A 19,536-nucleotide genomic window follows, 5' to 3' on the forward strand; every position below is an offset into this window, starting at 1 on the left:
TTAGCATTCATTGATAATTCTTGGTTGAATTACCAATGATTGACTTCATTATTGTAACAGGTGTGAAATGATGATGTTTCTGGGCTTTCATTCCCTTTACCGTACTTTGGCAGTTTGAAAAACCGAAAAGCCTGGCCCAGGTTGGGCTGCAGAGTGCATTCCTGAGAAAGGCAGTCTTCTTTCAATGCTTATTCAGTTGCTTATCTTCTTGCCTTCCCTACAACCTCACTCATTTCCCTGCATCTCGGGGAAAATGTCCTGTAGGGTTTTTTTCATTGTTTCTTCTCAAGATGCTGTTTATGAGTGAGAATCTGTGTGATAGTTGGATGAATCCCAAGTTTCTCGTTATATAGAAAGACATTTTTTTTATTTTTTATTTTTACTTTATTTTGCTTTACAATACTGTATTGGTTTGTGATACATTAACATGAGTCAGCCACGGGTGTAGAGAGTTCCCAGTCCTGAACCCCCCTCCCACCTCCCACCCCATATCATCTCTCTGTATTATCCCCATGCACCAGCCCCAAGCATCCTGTATCCTGTATCGAACATAGACTGGTGATTCATTTCTTACCTGATAGTATACATGTTTCAATGCCATTCTCCCAAATCATCCCACCCTCTCCCTCTCCCACAGAGTCTAAAAGTCCGTTCTATACATCTGTGTCTCTTTTGCTATCTCGCATACAGGGTTATCATTACCATCTTTCTAAATTCCATATATATGTGTTAGTATACTGTATTGGTGTTTTTCTTTCTGGCTTACTTCACTCTGTATAATCGGCTCCAGTTTCACCCACCTCATTAGAACTGATTCAAATGTATTCTTTGTAATGGCTGAGTAATACTCCATTGTGTGTATGTACCACTGCTTTCTTATCCATTCATCTGCTGATGGACATCTAGGTTGTTTCCATGTCCTGGCTGTTATAAACAGTGCTGTGATGAACATTGTGGTGCACGTGTCTCTTTCAATTCTGGTTTCCTCAGTGTGTATGCCCTACAGTGGGATTGCTGGGTCATAAGGCAGTTCTATTTGCAAATTTTTAAGGAATCTCCACATTGTTCTGCATAGTGGCTGTACTAGTTTACATTCCCACCAACAGTGTAAGAGGGTTCCCTTTTCTCCACACCCTCTCCAGCATTTATTGCTTGTAGACTTTTGGATTGCTGCCATTCTGACTGGTGTAAAATGGTACCTCATTGTGGTTTTGATTTGTATTTCTCTGGTAATGAGTGATGTTGAGCATTTTTCATGTGTTTGTTAGCCATCCATATGTCTTCTTTGGAGAAATGTCTATTTAGTTCTTTGGCCCATTTTTTGACTGGGTCATTTATTTTTCTGGAATTGAGCTGCATAAGTTGCTTGTATATTTTTGAGATTAGTTGTTTGTCAGTTGCTTCATTTGCTATTATTTTATCCTATTCAGAAGGCTGTCTTTTCACCTTGCTTATAGTTTCCTTTGTTGTGCGGAAGCTTTTAATTTTAATTAGATCCCATTTGCTTAATTTTTGCTTTTATTTCCAAAATTCTGGGAGGTGGATCATAGAGGATCCTGCTGTGATTTATGTCTGAGAGTGTTTTGCCTATGTTCTCCTCTAGGAGTTTTATAGTTTCTGGTCTTACATTTAGATCTTTAATCCATTTTGAGTTTATTTTTGTGTATGGTGTTTTAAAGTGTTCTAGTTTCATTCTTTTACAAGTGGTTGACCAGTTTTCCCAGCACCACTTGTTAAAGAGATTGTCTTTAATCCATTGTATATTCTTGCCTCCTTTGTCAAGGATAAAGTGTCCATAGGTGTGTGGATTTATCTCTGGGCTTTCTATTTTGTTCCATTGATCTATATGTCTGTCTTTGTGCCATTACCATACTGTCTTGATGACTGTGGCTTTGTAGTAGAGCCTGAAGTCAGGCAAGTTGATTCCTCCAGTTCCATTCTTCTTTCTCAAGATTGCTTTGGTTATTCGAGGTTTTTTGTATTTCCATACAAACTGTGAAATTATTTGTTCTAGCTCTGTGAAAAATGTGGCTGGTAGCTTGATAGGGATTGCATTGAATCTGTAGATTGCTTTGGGTAGTATACTCATTTTCACTATATTGATTCTTCCGATCCATGAACATGGTATATTTCTCCATCTATTAGTGTCCTTTTTGATTTCTTTCATCAGTGTTTTATAATTTTCTATATATAGGTCTTTAGTTTCTTTAGGTAGGTATATTCCTAAGTATTTTATTCTTTTCGTTGCAATGGTGAATGGAATTGTTTCCTTAATTTCTTTTTTTACTTAGAAAGACATTTTAAAAACATATTTTTGACTGTGAAAAGCCCTGAAATTTTACAATTTCATACCCCAGCCTAGGGTCTAATTTTTGTTGTTGTTGTTATTTGTTAATGCATTTGTTCAATAAATTGTTCATTCAATAGAGATTATGTGCCAGAGGACTGAAAGATGAGAAGAGGAGGGGGCTTACTTCAGAGTGCTGTATCGTAGCCCAGGCTTCAATGTCAAACAACTTGGCATTGATACTTGTTGAATCTTAGTCATGTGGCAACTGCCATGACATTTGTAACCTTAGGTTTCTCATCTTTGAATTGTAGGCCTGGCATGCTGCATTCCATGGGGTTACCAAGAGTCAGACATGACTGGGTGACTGAACAACAACAACAGTTGTAGCTAAGTCACTAAATGGATACGATGACTCACATACACGTGCGTGTTGCATGAACACATACACACACAACACACAGGCAGCCCTCACTTTCTGCAGCCTCAGCTTAACTGATACTTGTGCATCTCTGATCATTTTGCAAGGTCCCTACATGCATTGATAGGGGTGCCTATCTGTATAAAATATTCTAGGAAATTCCCCGGGATACAGCACATTCTCAAAAAATGGTACTTAGATGATTAAATCTGGGAATCTTTTCACAACTACTGTAGCTCACTGTCATTGTCCAGTCTCTCTTTTTGAATGTTTTCAATGATAAGCAATCAGTATTTTGCTAAGAACACTACACTCTGGTTCTTATGTTAAGCCTACAGTAACTCATACCCATTTTACCCTGTACTGTTTTTCTGCAGTGACATAACCCATGTTGCAGAATTTAAAAAGAAGCCTCTCCCTAGTATTCATAACCTTCTAAGCAGACTCTGTTTTAGAGCCAGCTATCGTGTCACTGGAGCCTTCCCAGCTGGCACTAATGGTAAAGAATCTGCCTGCAATACCAGAGATGTAAGAGACATGAGTTTGATCCCTGGGTTGGGAAGATCCCCTAGAGGAAGGCATGGCAACCCATTCCAGTATTCTTGCCTGGAGAATCCCATGTACAAGGGAGCCTGGTGACTACAGTCCATGAGGTCACAAAGAGTTGGACATGAAGCAACCTAGCTTGCATGCACACATGGCATCACTGGCAGATTGGTGTATCTATAACACAAAGTCTCAGTTCGATTCCTCTGTCTGTGGAATAGGTGACTGAGTTACAGAGTCCAACAGTCCAATTGCTTAGAAAGCCTAATGGAAAAGCAGACTTTGCAAAGAAAGAGACGGGACAGTCAGAAGGCTCTAGACTAAATATTTCAGTCACATTGAAGGATCCTACGTATCCAGGCGTCACTGAGATCCTAAGGCAATGAAATCAAGTCCCTGGGCTCTCTATGTGGATTAGCATCCTGCTTCCAACATGTGCTAGTTTTTTGCATTCTGGCAATTTATATAATCTGTCCCAATTTTCCCATTTGCAAAAGGGGGCAATACTAGCGATTTCATGGATTTCGTAGTGAGGTTAAAACAAACTCTACATAGTAGGCCGATAATAATATTTTGCCTATAAGTCTGAGTAGCACTAATGATAGTTTTATTGTTGAGGGGACCCATGACAGAAGCTTCGTGGATGTAACTGCCCAGATTCTACTTCAGAAATCAGTTAAGTCATTTTGCTTGAGGTCATTCCCCCTCCAGGTGCAGCAAAGCTGGGGGCCTGTTCTTGCTTCAGGACACCCCATGGTGTTGACCAAGCTTCTTGTTGGGGATTCTTTGTATTAAGAGCTCAGCCTATGTTTTTGCTTAATCCTGCATCATCTCTCATCTTCTTTCTATTTTCCCATCATGCCCTTTCTCCAGTCCAACAGGAGTTGATTCCAAGTACACGCCTTAATAAGAATTCTGCACACAAAACCCCACCACCTCAGAGTCAGCTTTACAGGGAATGCTTCTTATGACAACAGGAAAGGGTGGCAAATAAGTCCCCTCACTCAGATGTTGCATTGTGTGGCCTGAGACCTGTGACCCTCAGAGCTCACCTTAGTGTCAGTCTTAGGCTAATTCTTGGGTTCTTGAAGGTCATAGTAACTTGGAAGCTCCCCTAGGAACTGGTCATCTTCCCAGCATTTGGCCAGTGCCCGGATGGACAGAGTATGCTTTCAGGAAGGGGTTAGTACTGAGGGAAGGCCTTGAACATCTGGTTGGAAACACACCCTTTGCCTGGTGGAAGTTGAAATTGGCAGCCCAGTCAGTAACAGATACTGGGTTGGCCAAAAAATCCATTCGATTATTTCCATACCATCGTCCAGAAAAATCCGAATGACCGTTTTGACCAACCCAGTAGTTTCCCTTCTGGTGACCTGTCATTTGGCCTTGCTCTGAGTCATGGAGGTTTGGGGGCATGGTAGAAAACAGAGCCTGAAAGAGTTCCCTGAGAGGTGAGAGTGAGGCTCCAGATGTTGTCTTGCAGGAAGTGCATATTGATCCGCTGGTAATAGGTTGAGTTGGTTTTGTAGAGAAATACAGGTTTCAAAATTTCATGGGACTCTTTCCCTTCTTTTCAAAGAAATGCAATTGTTTTGCTCTTGTATCTTCAGACTTCTAGCCTATTTTATTATAATGTCTTATATACTAGGGGCTTCCCTGGTGGCTCAGAGTCTTATATACTGACTTCTCGGGTGGCAGAGTGGTAAAGAATTTGCCTGCTAGTGCAGGAGAGGCAATGGCAGCCCACTCCAGTACTCTTGCCTGGAAAAATCCCATGGATGGAGGAACCTGGTAGGCTGCAGTCCATGGGGTGACTAAGAATCGGACATGACTGAGCGACTTTGCTTTCACTTTTCACTTTCATGCTTTGGAGAAGGAAATGGCAACCCACTCCAGTGTTCTTGCCTGGAGAATCCCAAGGACGGGGACCCTAGTGGGCTGCCGTCTATGGGGTCACACAGAGTCAGACACGACTGAAGTGACTTAGCAGCAGGAGGGGCAGGAGACTCCTTGAGTTCAGTCCCTGAGTTGGGAAGATCCCCTGGAGAAGGAAATGCAACCTACTCCAGCACTCTTGCCTGGGAAATCCAGTGCACAGAGGAGCCTGGCGGGCTACAGTCCATGAGGTCACAGAGCATTGTATAGGAGGGACTGAGCACATATACTGTCTGCAGTTTTTATTGGCCTTATTTATGCAAATTCTTTTTGTATGATGTTACTTTATATAAGTTCAGGAACTTGAATTCACTTGAACAATTTAGTTCTGTCTTACTGGCAATTAAAAAAAATTAAAAGGATGAATGAATCTTAAGGAAACACTAATTAATCCCCACTGCCGCCCAAGTAACCTTCCTAAAACATACACCTTGCTTAACATTCTTCACTAATTTTCTTATTGTGCCTTACAGATTCTACATAAGCTGATAGTTTATCTTTTCAGCTTCATGCCCTACCATTTTGCCATTTATCTTCTTGATAAACACACACACACACACATTTTTCAGTTACTATTTTGAAATACAGTATATTTTTTCTAGTCTATAGAGTCATTTGTAATTTGGCTCCGTTAACACTAGTTGCTAAAACTACGGTTATCTGTTATCATATTAGAAGAGGCAACTAATTTCTTTTAAATTATCAAAATACATCATTGACTAAGTTGGTTTTAGATGTAGGTATATCCTTGAGTGAAGTAATATATTAAAGGTATTGCTTTCTTTATCTCCTCTTTTCTTCTTTGGAGTTATTTTGCTTTACTTCAGAAGAGTGTAATTTTGATGGGTTGCTATACTAAGGAAATGGGCTGTAGGAGACAATTATTGACTTGTTTCTTTAGAATGTCTGTGTAGACTCTGCTATATGATAGGGATTCAGTAATGAAGGAAGAGTTTTAGAGAACTTCAACAGTTCTTCTTTACAAAGCCGTACATCTTTTTTTAATATAGAAGACAGCTTAAATCCAGGACAACTCCTCCCTCAAATAAGGGGTTCCAAGAGGTAATTCTAAACACAGAAGGAAATTTTTGAGTTACTTCTAAATCTGGTTGTGTGATAATATAAAGTACAACTATAAAGACATTAAGACTCTCTATCCAAGTTCAGTTCATTTCAGTTCATTTCAGTTGCTCAGTCGTGTCTGACTCTTTGCAACCCCATGAATCGGAGCACACCAGGCCTCCCTGTCCATCACCATCTCCCAGAGTTCACTCAGACTCATCGAGTCCGTGATGCCATCCAGCCATCTCATCCTCGGTCGTCCCTTTCTCCTCCTGCCCTAATCCCTCCCAGCATCAGAGTCTTTTCCAATGAGTCAACTCTTCGCATGAGGTGGCCAAAGTACTGGAGTTTCAGCTTCAGCATCATTCCTTCCAAAGAATTCCCAGGGGTTATCTCCTTCAGAATGGACTGGTTGGATCTCCTTGCAGTCCAAGGGACTCTCAAGAGTCTTCTCCAACACCACAGTTCAAAAGTATCAATTCTTCGGCACTCAGCCTTCTTCACAGTCCAACTCTCACATCCATACATGACCACAGGAAAAACCATAGCCTTGACTAGGCGGACCTTAGTCCGCAAAGTAATGTCTCTGCTTTTGACTATGCTATCTAGGTTGGTCATAACTTTTCTTCCAAGGAGTAAGTGTCTTTTCATTTCATGGCTGTAGTCACCATCTGCAGTGATTTTGGAGCCCCCCAAAATTAAGTCTGACACTGTTTCCACTGTTTCCCCATCTATTTCCCATGAAGTGATGGGACTGGATGCCATGATCTTCGTTTTCTGAATGTTGAACTTTAAGCCAACTTTTTCGCTCTCCTCTCTCACTTTCATCAAGAGGCTTTTTAGCTCCTCTTCATTTTCTGCCATAAGGGTGATGTCATCTGCATATCTGAGGTTATTGATATTTCTCCCAGCAATCTTGATTCCAGCTTGTGTTTCTTCCAGTCCAGCGTTTCTCATGATGTACTCTGCATGGAAGTTAAGTAAGCAGGGTGACAATATACAGCCTTGATGTACTCCTTTTCCTATTTGGAACCAGTCTGTTGTTCCATGTCCAGTTCTAACTGTTGCTTCTTGACCTGCATACAGATTTCTCAAGAGGCAGGTTAGGTGGTCTGGTATTCCCATCTCTTTCAGAATTTTCCACAGTAGCCATCATGGTCAACAAGAGTCCAAAATGCAGTACTTGGATGCAATCTCAAAAATGACAGAATGATCTCTGTTCATCTCCAAGGCAAACCATTCAATATCACAGTTATCCAAGTCTATGCCTCAACCTGTAATGCTAAAGAAGCTGAAGTTGAACGGTTTTATGAAGACCTACAAGACCTTTTAGAACTAACACCCAAAAAAGATGTCCTTTTCATTATAGGGGACTGGAATGCAAAAGTAGGAAGTCAAAAACACCTGGAGTAACAGGCAGATTTGGCCCTGGAATGCGGAATGAAGCAGGGCAAAGACTAATAGAATATTGCCAAGAAAATGCACTGGTCATAGCAAACACCCTCTTCCAACAACACAAGAGAAGACTGTACCCATGGACATCACCAGATGATCAACACCGAAATCAGATTGATTATATTCTTTGCAGCCAAACATGGAGAAGCTGTATATAGTCAACAAAAACAAGACCAGGAGCTGACTGTGGCTCTGATCATGAACTCTTTATTACCAAATTCAGACTCAAATTGAAGAAAGTAGGGAAAACCGCTAGACCATTCAGGTATGACCTAAATCAAATCCCTTATGATTATACAGTGGAAGTGAGAAATAGATTTAAGGACCTAGATCTGATAGATAGAGTGCCTGATGAACTATGGATGGAAGTTCATGACATAGTACAGGAGACAGGGATCAAGACCATCCCCATGGAAAAGAAATGCAAAAAAGCAAAATGGCTGTCTGGGGAGGGCTTACAAATTGCTGTGAAAAGAAGAGAGGTGAAAAGCAAAGGAGAAAAGGAAAGATATAGGCATCTGAATGCAGAGTTCCAAAGAATAGCAAGAAGAGATAAGAAAGCCTTCCTCAGCTATCAGTGCAAAGAAATAGAGGAAAAGAACAGATTGGGAAAGACTAGAGATCTCTTCATGAAAATTAGAGATACCAAGGGAACATTTCATGCAAAGATGGGCTCGATAAAGGACAGAAATGGTATGGACCTAACAGAAGAGAAAGATATTAAGAAGAGATGGCAAGAATACATGGAAAAACTGTACAAAAAAGATCTTCATGACCCCGATAATCATGATGATGTGATCACTAATCTAGAGCCAGACATCTTGGAATGTGAAGTCAAGTGGGCCTTAGAAAGCATCACTATGAACAAAGCTAGTGGAGGTGATGGAATTCCAATTGAGCTGTTTCAAATTCTGAAAGATGATGCTGTGAAAGTGCTGCGCTCAATATGCCAGCAAATTTGGAAAACTCAGCAGTGGCCACAGGACTGGAAAAGGTCCGTTTTCATTCCAATCCCAAAGAAAGGCAATGCCAAAGAATGCTCAAACTACTACACAATTGCACTCATCTCACATGCTAGTAAAGTAATGCTCAAAATTCTCCAAGCCAGGCTTCAGTAATACGTGAACCGTGAACTCCCTGATGTTCAAGCTGGTTTTAGCAAAGGCAGAGGAACCAGAGATCCAATTGCCAACATCCACTGGATCATGGAAAAAGCAAGAGAGTTCCAGAAAAACATCTATTTCTATCCAAGTATCAAACAGAAAATTTTTCCACATATTTTTTGTCCACCATCTTTCAAGGAATGATTTTTAAAAATAGGAAACAACAAAAGGGAAAAATTTTTCTAGCCACATGGAGAACCTGATTATATTTTGTAAACTTTAAAGTTGAATTCATCTCTCTCGCTTTCAAAATGGAATGTGTTCATTCTGGAAAATAGTAAAAGCAGACTGATATTTTTAAAAAGAGTAATTGAAGACTATCTAGTTTTTCCTTTTTGATTTTCTTACTTTGATATTTTAGTTCACGTTTATAATGTACAATTAATTGAACAGATATTCTGTATTCTATTTCCTGGTGTTGTATCACTTACTAATTCTGCCTCAGATAACCTCAGGGTTTGTGTGTGTGTGTGTGTGTGTGTGTGTGTTTAATTATAATACTCAGTTTCTATTGACCAGTTAGTCTTTATTTTAACCTAAGTAAAGTGTATTTTGTGTTAGCAGTTGTCAGTGACATTTCATACATAAAACCTCCTTTTGTTTTTTAAAAAATTGATACTGTATAGGGCAGAGAAGACTTCCTGAAGAAACTCATTCGAGGTGAAGTGGCTAGTGGCATGATGATTCAGGTAAACCCAATTGGTTTCTATATTTTATTCTTTTTTTAATTTGCAGTTTACTTAGCATTTTAAATTTGCCTGTAATGAGGCATCTTTTCACTATTTGGTTTGCAAGCCAGCAGTTTTCTCTCCTTAGCTGATGCCAGTTTCCCTCTGTGTACAGCGTGTCTGATCATGCATAAAGAAACTGACCTCTCATACACATATCTCATTTGGTGGCTTAATGGGAATTTCTGCCAGTCTAGTAAAAGGGCAGTGTCTCTTTAGTTTGCTTTGTGATGATGTTATGTTTTCTTTAGTTTTAGTGTCTTTCAGCTGAATTCTTTTATTTAAGATTGAAAAAAAATGCTATGATATTTCTATATAAAGATTTTGAAACTAAAACATTATAGCTAGCAGGGCTTCCCTGGTGGCTCAGATGGTAAAGAATCTGCCTGCAATGCAGGCGATCTGAGTTGGGAAGACCCATGGAGAAGGGAACAGCTACCTGCTCCAGTGTTCTGGCCTGGAGAAACCCATGGACAGAAGAGCCTGGCAGGCTACAGGCCATGAGTTCACAAAGAGTTGGACAGGACTGAATGACTTTCACTTTCACTGTTTAGCTATAAACATTAGCTATAAACACTGTATAGCTATTTTTTACTTTTTGAAATATTTGTCTACCACCTACATATCTTTTGGATCCCAAATGACGTGTTCTGAACCCTGGCATGTTTCTAGGTTGCCTCCCCTTCGGAAATATATAAGTATTTGAAACCATACTATAAAGAAAGTAAAATCAAGACACAAAACAGTCCAAAACAGATTATTAAAAAAATATTTGAGATTATCTGTACTGCTGTTCTTCTCTGAAGCAAACATAAATTTTGTACTTTTTTTCTGCTGGCAAATTTGATATTTTAAAACATATAAAAGCAGTGTCTCTCAAATTCTGTATGTTTGAAAATGCCAAATTGTCTCATTTTTTTCTCGCTGTTTATAAGCCCAATAATTCAATAATATTCCAGATCTTTTTGCTTAATAGTTTATGGATTTCTTCTTATTGATTTTATTTAGTCTTAGACTGCAGGACTTACATATATTACAAAATTTGTCATTAAAGTGTCCTCTAACTTTATTATCCTCCAATACATAAGAATATTTGATTTCTATTGTCTATTAAATTTTTTCTCATTTTTTCTAATAATGCCTTTAAATGTACTATATTTTAATAATATCTTTAAATATACACTGTAAATATACTATATTCTACCTATTGCTTTTTTATGGTGGCATTTATTGTTTTGATTTTTAAATATTACTACCCAGCACAGGATAAAGTCTCAACAAATGTTTAGGTAATTAATAACAATGAATTATTTAATAATCTTTGCTGGCAGAAAAAACTCTTTTGCCTTCAAGATGAACAGACACTTGAGAAGCAGGACCTTCTGAGAAAGAAAGCAATCTATTCCCTAGCACTGGCAGAAATGGAGAAACCGCTGCTTAAACTAGAAGAAGAAGCTGAAAAAATCAAAACTTGCCACCAAGAACATGCTGATGTAAGCATTTATCATTAATCCAGAAACTAATTTGCGGGAATATTTAGGTTGCTAAATCATTTATGCAATTTACAGTATCATTTGGAAAATTAGGATTTCACATCGGAAGATGTAAAAGCATGGACAAAATAAGCAACTAACTATTCCAGGATCACACAAGTGGTCTGCAGTGGAATTACATAGCAAGTCAGTATTAATGCTATTTCCTGGAACCTTTACTTAGAGTATACCCAGGAAAAGCAATTCCCAAATGAATGAGTGGTTATTTTTCTGGTATGATTACCCACTGTAGGAAATTTAATTCAAAGTCTTCACTGCTTGTTAGTAAAATTCCAAAGCTGTGCTTGTTCAAATATGAAAGATAATGCGTCCTGACATTTTCATGGTAAATTTGTGACGTGTATAGATGAAGTGAAGACAGCTGGGATGAAAAATAAGCAAATGTTGATAAAATATTTGCAAAACAACAAGTTTATGGCAGTAACTGATATTACTAGCCCTTCCCAAAAAAAGATTTAATAGAAAAAATATGTATACATCATACCATTAGTCTTTTGAAGAAGTAGAAGGTGTGGTAAGAGTTATACATTCTTGTCCTCAGCTGCAGGGCGAACATGCACATATTCGTTTGGGCCATTTTGGCAACAGAATTGTTTTTTATATGCAAATGATGAGGTGACTTTGTATTTTTAGACTTTACTACTTTTCAGAATTTCATTTATTAAAAACTTTGTGATTTTGAGTTTCCTTATTATGAAATTTTATTTTGATCTTCAAAGCATCTCTGTAGAATAAGCAAGAGAGAGTTTAGCTGTAACATAGGCATGAGAAAACTTGAGCCTACCTGCATGAAGCAACTTGTTCAAGGGCATAAACCATGGAAACAACAAACTCTGAGTATACATCTCAACTTAGGACTTCCAGTGCTTATCCCAGAGCTCATATAATGAATATATAACCAATATTAAGAACCAGTGAGATAAATTATTTTAACAATGGCTCCTCCTTATACTAATGATAGGAGTTTATTAGTTACATCAAAGCCTTGGTGTAATCATCTGAGAATGATAATGAGTACCAGAAAAGATTAATGACTTACTTTTTTACTTTATACTAGCCATTGTTTTCTACTTTCTTGTAGTTCAGTAATCAATTTTGGTTTATTCTTTAGTAGTGTATAAATTATGAACACTATTAATTTAGCATAAATTCTGAGAAGAATAAGTTTTCACACACTATAATGAGTACTGAAAATTTGGAGTTTTAATTTTGATTAAAATGTTTAAATATTGTCAGGAAAATTTATTATTTCTATGTGAGTTTATTAGCTGTTATTACTTAGCTAAAATTGATTACCATTTCATTTTCTTTGGTTATTCAAGTTGATATTAGGATTATGGATATCATAGTATGTTTTTGTAATTCATGTGTGGTCATCCTTTCCTTTTACACCAAAATATATGTTGTTGTTATTAAAATAGTCGCTTGGGAACTATCTACCCTAAACCAAGACAATTGGACTATTAATACTGCACATCTTAATTTCTAAATTGTCCTATAGTTGCTAGATGAAGTAACTGAGAAGAGAGAAGAAGTTAAAAGAAATGTAGAAAAAACTAAGAAAAAATTGCGAAGAAAGGGGAAGAAAACCCAGGAGGCAATAATGAAAACTGAGGTAAGAAATTTAATGTCAAAAAATTATTTTGAATTTGCAGCCTCTTCATGTAAATGAAAACTATTCCAGCAAATTTAATTTTAGATGAGTGTCATTTATAATTGGTTGCACTAAATTGATTTTGCATGCATGTGTGCACATAGGGGTGCACACGTGCACACACACACACACACACACACACACACAGAGTCTCTGTGTCTTCATTTTCTCTCTTATAGTGTCTTTCCCACTGGGCTAGTGTACCTTCCGATTACCTTTCCTACCTTTCCTAAATCCCTAGAGGGATTTGTAGTGTCTTAGACAGTACCATGTTTCTGAAGATGAGACCAGTGTACAGACTAAAGCATTTGTTTATATCTGACATGTTACCCTCAAGCTGGTATGTAGGCTGCGTGAACCAACTGGCTGTATATCAGAGGGCTTTAATATATCATTTAAAGCATTGTCTTTTACTTTCCATCCTCTGAATATATTTTAAAGGTAGCACCAACAGCTACTAATAGTCAGACAAGACTTAGAGACTGAACAACAACCACCATCACCAATAGGATTTGTCAGTGAACAGCATGTTGGCCATGAGGTAGAGGTGCAGTTGTATTTGAATAAAGCTTGGAGAATCCCAGGGACGGCGGAGCCTGATGGGCTGCCGTCCATGGGGTCGCACAGAGTCGGACACAATTGAACCGACTTAGCAGCAGCTGCAGCAGCAGGGCCACAAAAGAAATATTTTTAAACAGTACCAAGGAAAATATTATGTATAATAATAATAACATGTTAATGTTTTGTATTTTTAAGAAATATTTTGCATGGTTCTAAGTGCTCAGACCTATTAACTTTTTCCATCTTCATGATAACTCTATGAAGAGTGTGCTGTAATCTCCATTCTGTGGTTGAAGAATCTGATGCATTGTTTTTTAATTAACTTGCTCAGTTTCACACACCTTCTTAATGATGGTGTTGAGATTCATTATATCTGGCACTAGAATCTATCTATGCTGTTAACTATTACATTATACTGGTCAAATCATACAGGTTACTTTATTGACCCTAATAAAGTAAAATCATAACTCAGTACCAAAATTATAACAATAAATGATATGTAGACCACTGGAAATATTTTTTAATCACATTTTCATTATTTACTTCAGTGTTAAGAATATTTAGAAATACAATTTACAATTTACTTACAAGTGACTGATGATAAAGTATAAAGCAAAATTTATGAGATGGGCCAATGTTACAATTTGGTATGACCAATAAAGTATTTTGGTAAAAACAACTGAAAGTATTTGGCATATCTATTAAAGGCAAAGAGAACATGTTATGAGAAGAATTATAACAGGCATAATTATATACAAAATTGCATAACAATTTGTCTTAAAAATCTTGATTAATTATATAATCTATCTATAAAAGATAAATTATGAAAACTAAGAAAAAGTTAGCAGAAATAGATCAATAACAATAAAATTGGTGTAATTTTAGTAAAGGCAAGGACAAGCATAGATACTTTATAAGCCTCGCTACAAAAACCAGGTTCAGAGCATAAGAAAGCATGGAAAGTGTTTAAATTTATTATGTAAAAATATAACCCTGAAACCATAACTGAAAAATATATAAGAAATGTGCAAGTGATCTCACTTATGAACATAAATGACAGTTTAAAATATATTGTGAATTGAATTTTGCAATATGCTGAAAAGAATATACTATGCAAAATAAGACTCCTTTGATGAATGTGAAGATGACTCACCATAAATGTACTAATATAATTCACTGCATGTACAGAAATGAAAGACAGTTCACCTATAATAAAACTGATAAAATTCAAAAGCCATTTATTTATTTTTTTAAAAGTCTTAACTTGATAACATGTGTAATAGTATCTACCAGTATCTTCCAGCAAACATGACATATAATTATAAATCATTATGTGCATTTCCATTAAAATCAGGGAAAAAGCATTCAGGCCAGCTCTCACTACCCAGCATACTACTGTTCTTAATAACAAAGCACTTGTAACATGTGTCACAAAAGAGAAAACATATGTGTTCAAGACTGCAGTGGAACGCCTCCAGAGTTCTTCAATCCACATTTGCATATTTACTAAAATATTAATTAAAAATTGCCAACGGTGGTATATCTAACAAATACAAATAAATTTCAGTGGAAAATATGGCTGAATACCTTGTGTGTGTGCTCAGCGTCATAGAAGTTACTAAGAGTTGGAGGATTAGAGAAGGCTTCTTTGTCTTTTGTTTGTCCTTCACATTAATTTGTCTTTCCAATTACTGTTGAGTACTTAAAATGTCTTAAATATTGTTGGAAGTTTCTGGAATTGGGGAAGTAAAAGGAGAACTTGGTTCACTCGAGAAATACATCATCTTGTTGGGATCAGACAGCCTTAATATACTGTGAGCAGAGCCACGACAGCAGTGTAATAGTGTGGGAAGAGTCAAGCAGGAGTAAACACAGATGAATCGAGGGCATCCAGGAGGATTTTTCAGAGGAGGTGATGTCTAAGAACAAGGACTACTAATAGAAAGATCAGAGGTTGAATATTTGCCTTGCTATGATGTTGTAGGCAACAGATATACCCCAAAAGACTGAAAGAATAATTGGCGCTGGTAGCATTCAACAAATGGTTCCCATTACTTTTATTACTATATAGCTTTTAATTTGATGAAGAAATGAAGTTAGGACATTTTAGAAACAGACCTTGTGTTTGCAAAGCAAAGAGGTCATGGGAGAATGCTATGTGTTTGTGGAATTGCAAGCACTTCGGCATGACCAGAGAGCAGGTTAGCTGTTAATAAGACTGAAAAGAGATTAAGTTAGTGAGAAGGCTAATGCCTAGATGAAGGAATGCCTGTGTGTCATGCTATGGAACTCTATTCTAAAGAAAATTGCAGACATTATTAATAGCATATGTTAAGTCCTCATTATGTTGATTGGTATATAAATAATACTATGTGTCCCCAGCAGCTCAGATGGTAAAGAATCTGCCTGCAATGCAGGAGACCTAGGTTTGATCCCTGGATCAGGAAGATCCCCTGGAGAAGATAATGACTTTCCTTCTCCTTCAGTATTCTTTCCTGGAGTATTCCATGGACAGAGAAGCCTGGCGGGCTACAGTTCACAGGGTCACAAAGATTTGACTGAGTAACTGACACCTTCACTTTCACTTTTCATAGCAGCATTGCTACCTTCTAAGAACCCAAGTTAGACAAATAATTTTATCTTTTACTCTGCATAAACATTCAGTCGTGGCCCAAGCTAAATAGTATTACTGAATTTTTACTATGTTTAGCCCCATATTAAATCTTATGTGTAGAACCTGGAAATAGTACATTTAGATAATGTGAAAATATTATTAAATCTTAAATATTTAAAATTTTATTTGAAATTAATAATTTAGAGTGAATATAATTTATATTATCTACTATTTTGAAAATATGTGGTTTCATAGTATTTAGATAAAGTAACGAAAAATGTTGTATAGTAAAGCATTAATTAACTTTGTTTCAGATTTCCAGAACCTTCCAAGTCTGGGCATGAAACTGTCTTTGGGTGGAGAGCCTCAAAATTGCAGAAACCTGTTACCAGGCTAGAGAAAAAAATAACCCTCCCAAATTATAAATGTGTTGTTTATGCCTAAATTCCAGTTTGCTCCAGTGACACTTCAGCATACATAAAAGCTCACTAATGGTTCTTGGGTCTCCCAAATTTTGCATACTCAGGATACACAGACATATACTCTTGATTGACATGTGGCATCTAACAATTTCTTTTCTCATTGTGGGATATCTCTAATATTTTTGATGCCATGGAAGGGGATATGGTACTCACATTTATCAAAGCCTCACTGATGGTACCTATGAGTGAGTGAGTGAGTCGCTGAGTCGTGTCCAACTCTTTGCAACCTCATGGACTATACAGTCCATGGAATTCTCCAGATCAGAATGCTGGAGTGGGTAGCCTTTCCCTTCTCCAGGGGATCTTCCCAACCCAGGGATCAAACCCAGGTCTCCCACATTGCCAGTGGATTCTTTACCAGCTGAGCCACAAGGGAAGCCCAAGAATACTGGAGTGGGTAGCCTATCCCTTCTCCAGCGGATCTACCCGACCCAGGAATTGAACCAGGGTCTCCTACACTGCAGAAAGATTCTTTACCAACTGAGCTATTGGGGAAGCCCCATGTTGCCTATGAAAAGCGACAGATATACTTTTTGCTTTTCACTGCTGTCAGCAGAAAGTGCACTGTCTCTTTCCTTTACAGTAAAATCTCTAGCACCGCCTTCAGCATCACTGAATTGGTGGTCTAAGTTGTTGACACCATTGCTTCTGAAATCTCAGTTTCCCATGAAAGTCTTCATTTAAGATTTAAGGTGTGGGTTATGGAATCTGAACTGAAAGTCAAGAGTAGAAGAGAACATGCCAGACCCATAGTTGCCCATCATCTCTGACTCATTCCTACTTATTTTTACCCATATTTGTGCCTTTTCATACTTTTTTAAGGTTTAATTTTCTCCTAGAAATAACATAATATTTTAGGGGGTCCACTGAAGAATCCTTGTCAGCTGGCTTGACTACATTCTGGTAGCAAATAAACAAACCCAAATCATCTCATTTATTAATGGAAAAATTCCAGAGCTTCCAGAAAAAAAAAAAAAGAGTGAATGTTATGAAAATTCAAAATTCAGTACTCAGTGTTCCAAACCTTGAACAAAGAGAAGATTTTTATAGGAAAATAAGCATACAAGGTTAGCAATTCATTCTTCCTGAAACCGGTAAGAATAGAGAAAGAATTATGAAGCATGTGAGGGGGAAATGGAGGAAAATAGGAGGGGGGAGCAGCTAAGACTGGAATCCATTGCTGGAAGTTGGGCCAGATGTGGAGTCAGCAACCTTCATTGTGTTGATCACACAGTCAGGAAATCAGCCAGTCAGTGTAGACACCAACAGCTATGAAGGGATCATGCACAGATAGATGCCAATTCAAATCTCCAGTCTTGGATTGTACCGGCCAGCCTTGGGGAATTATTCTGGTATTAAACATTGACTTCTTTTTCTTAAACATCAGAACAATATATATTCGTGCCTGCCTTCAGAGTACATGTTTGATAACCAGTGACCACATGCTGACATATTAAAAGACACGTCCTTCAGGTGTGCAGGTGTGTGTGTGGGGGGGGGGGCGGGGCGGGAGACTAGTTAGTGCAGAGTAGAGAGGGAGAGAGAATAGATGGTTCTAACCCATCTTTTAGGAAACCTGATCAGATCTAATACTCAAGGAAAGAATATAAACCTGAATAGTTGTTTGCCTTGATTAGAGGTAGAACCTCTTGATAAAAGTGAAAGAGGAGAGTGAAAAAGTTGGCTTAAAACTCAACATTCAGAAAACTAAGAGTATGGCATCTGGTCCCATCACTTCATGGCAAATAGACGGGGAAACAATGGAAACAGTGAGAGACTTTATTTTTTGGTGTTCCAAAATCACTGCAGGTGGTGGCTGCAGCCATGAAATTAAAAGACACTTGCTCCTTGGAAGAAAAGTTATGACCAACCTAGAGAGCATGTTAAAAAGCAGAGACATTACTTTGCCAACAAAGGTCTGTCTAGTCAAAGCTATGGTTTTCCCAGTAGTCATGTATGGATGTGAGAGTTGAACTATAAAGAAAGCTGAGTGCCAAAGAATTGATGCTTTTGAACTGTGGTGTTGGAGAAGACTCTCGAGAGTCCCTTGGACTGCAAGGAGATCCAGCCAGTCCATCCTAAAGAAAATCAATCCTGAATATTCATTGGAAGGGCTGATGCTGAAGCTGAAACGCCAATACTTTGGCCACCTGATGCAAGAACCGACCCTGATGCTGGGAAAGATTGAAGGCGAGAGGAGAAGGGAAAAAACAGAGGATGAGATGGTTGGATGGCATCACTGATGCAATGGACATGAGTTTGGGTAAGCTCCAGGAGTTGGTGATGGACAGGGAAGCCTGGTGTGCTGCAGTCCATGGGGTCACAAAGAGTCAGACATGACTGAGCGACTGAACCGAACTGAACTGAACAGATTTTCTTGTTTCACCAAATGCCTTTATTTTTAATTGAAGGGAAATTGCTTCACAGTAATGTGTTGGCTTCTGCCATACATCAACCTGAGTTAGCCATAAGTATACATGTGTCCCCTCCCTCTTTAACTACTGTTTGCTTTTAATTGCTCACATGGCCAAAAACTCTTTGTGTTCCTAAATTGCAAGAATTTGAAACTTCTAGTATTTAAAATCTAGTATTCCTTATTTTTTCCCCAGGATAAACGCTCACAAATTTTTAAAGAAATAGAGACCGCTAAAAGTAAAACAACTGTTTATCATTCAAAAATCATTCAACTGAATAAGAACTTAGAACAAAAAGAAAAAGAAAAGATTGCTTTTGATCACACACTTGACTATTTAAAGTAAGTACTTTAAATTTATCGAAATATTAAATACTTACTATATCACTTATAAAAGAGATGTGATCAAATTTCCCTGTTTAAAATTTATTCCTGAAATGATATATATTTTCTGTCATGATCTGGTGTGAAATATATAGGTGAGATTTTATAATTTTTGTCTAAACACATGATCATAAATTGCTTTCATTTTTTTGTTGCTCCTCTGGGTTTATTCTTATTTAAACAACTGCTAATGTTTCTCCTTTTCCAAGCATAAGAACTTTTATTCGTTATGAAATTCATAATCTCTCCCACTAATTTCAGTATTTCTCACTTATATG

The 19,536-nt window shown here is 37.7% G+C and overlaps 1 protein-coding gene across 1 annotated transcript in view; it reads left to right on the forward strand.

The window, feature by feature from the left end:
• Positions 1–19,536, forward strand: part of CCDC178 (coiled-coil domain containing 178) — a 379,940-nt gene that overhangs the window by 94,590 nt on the left and 265,814 nt on the right. The window contains exons 13-16 of the mRNA XM_027960835.2: positions 9,496–9,558; positions 10,929–11,090; positions 12,652–12,765; positions 19,071–19,216. Of these exons, the coding sequence (XP_027816636.1) occupies positions 9,496–9,558; positions 10,929–11,090; positions 12,652–12,765; positions 19,071–19,216 (485 nt within the window). The remainder of the gene's footprint in view (positions 1–9,495; positions 9,559–10,928; positions 11,091–12,651; positions 12,766–19,070; positions 19,217–19,536) is intronic.

This window comes from Ovis aries, chromosome 23, assembly GCF_016772045.2.
Source record: "Ovis aries strain OAR_USU_Benz2616 breed Rambouillet chromosome 23, ARS-UI_Ramb_v3.0, whole genome shotgun sequence".
Classification (NCBI taxonomy): domain Eukaryota; kingdom Metazoa; phylum Chordata; class Mammalia; order Artiodactyla; family Bovidae; genus Ovis; species Ovis aries.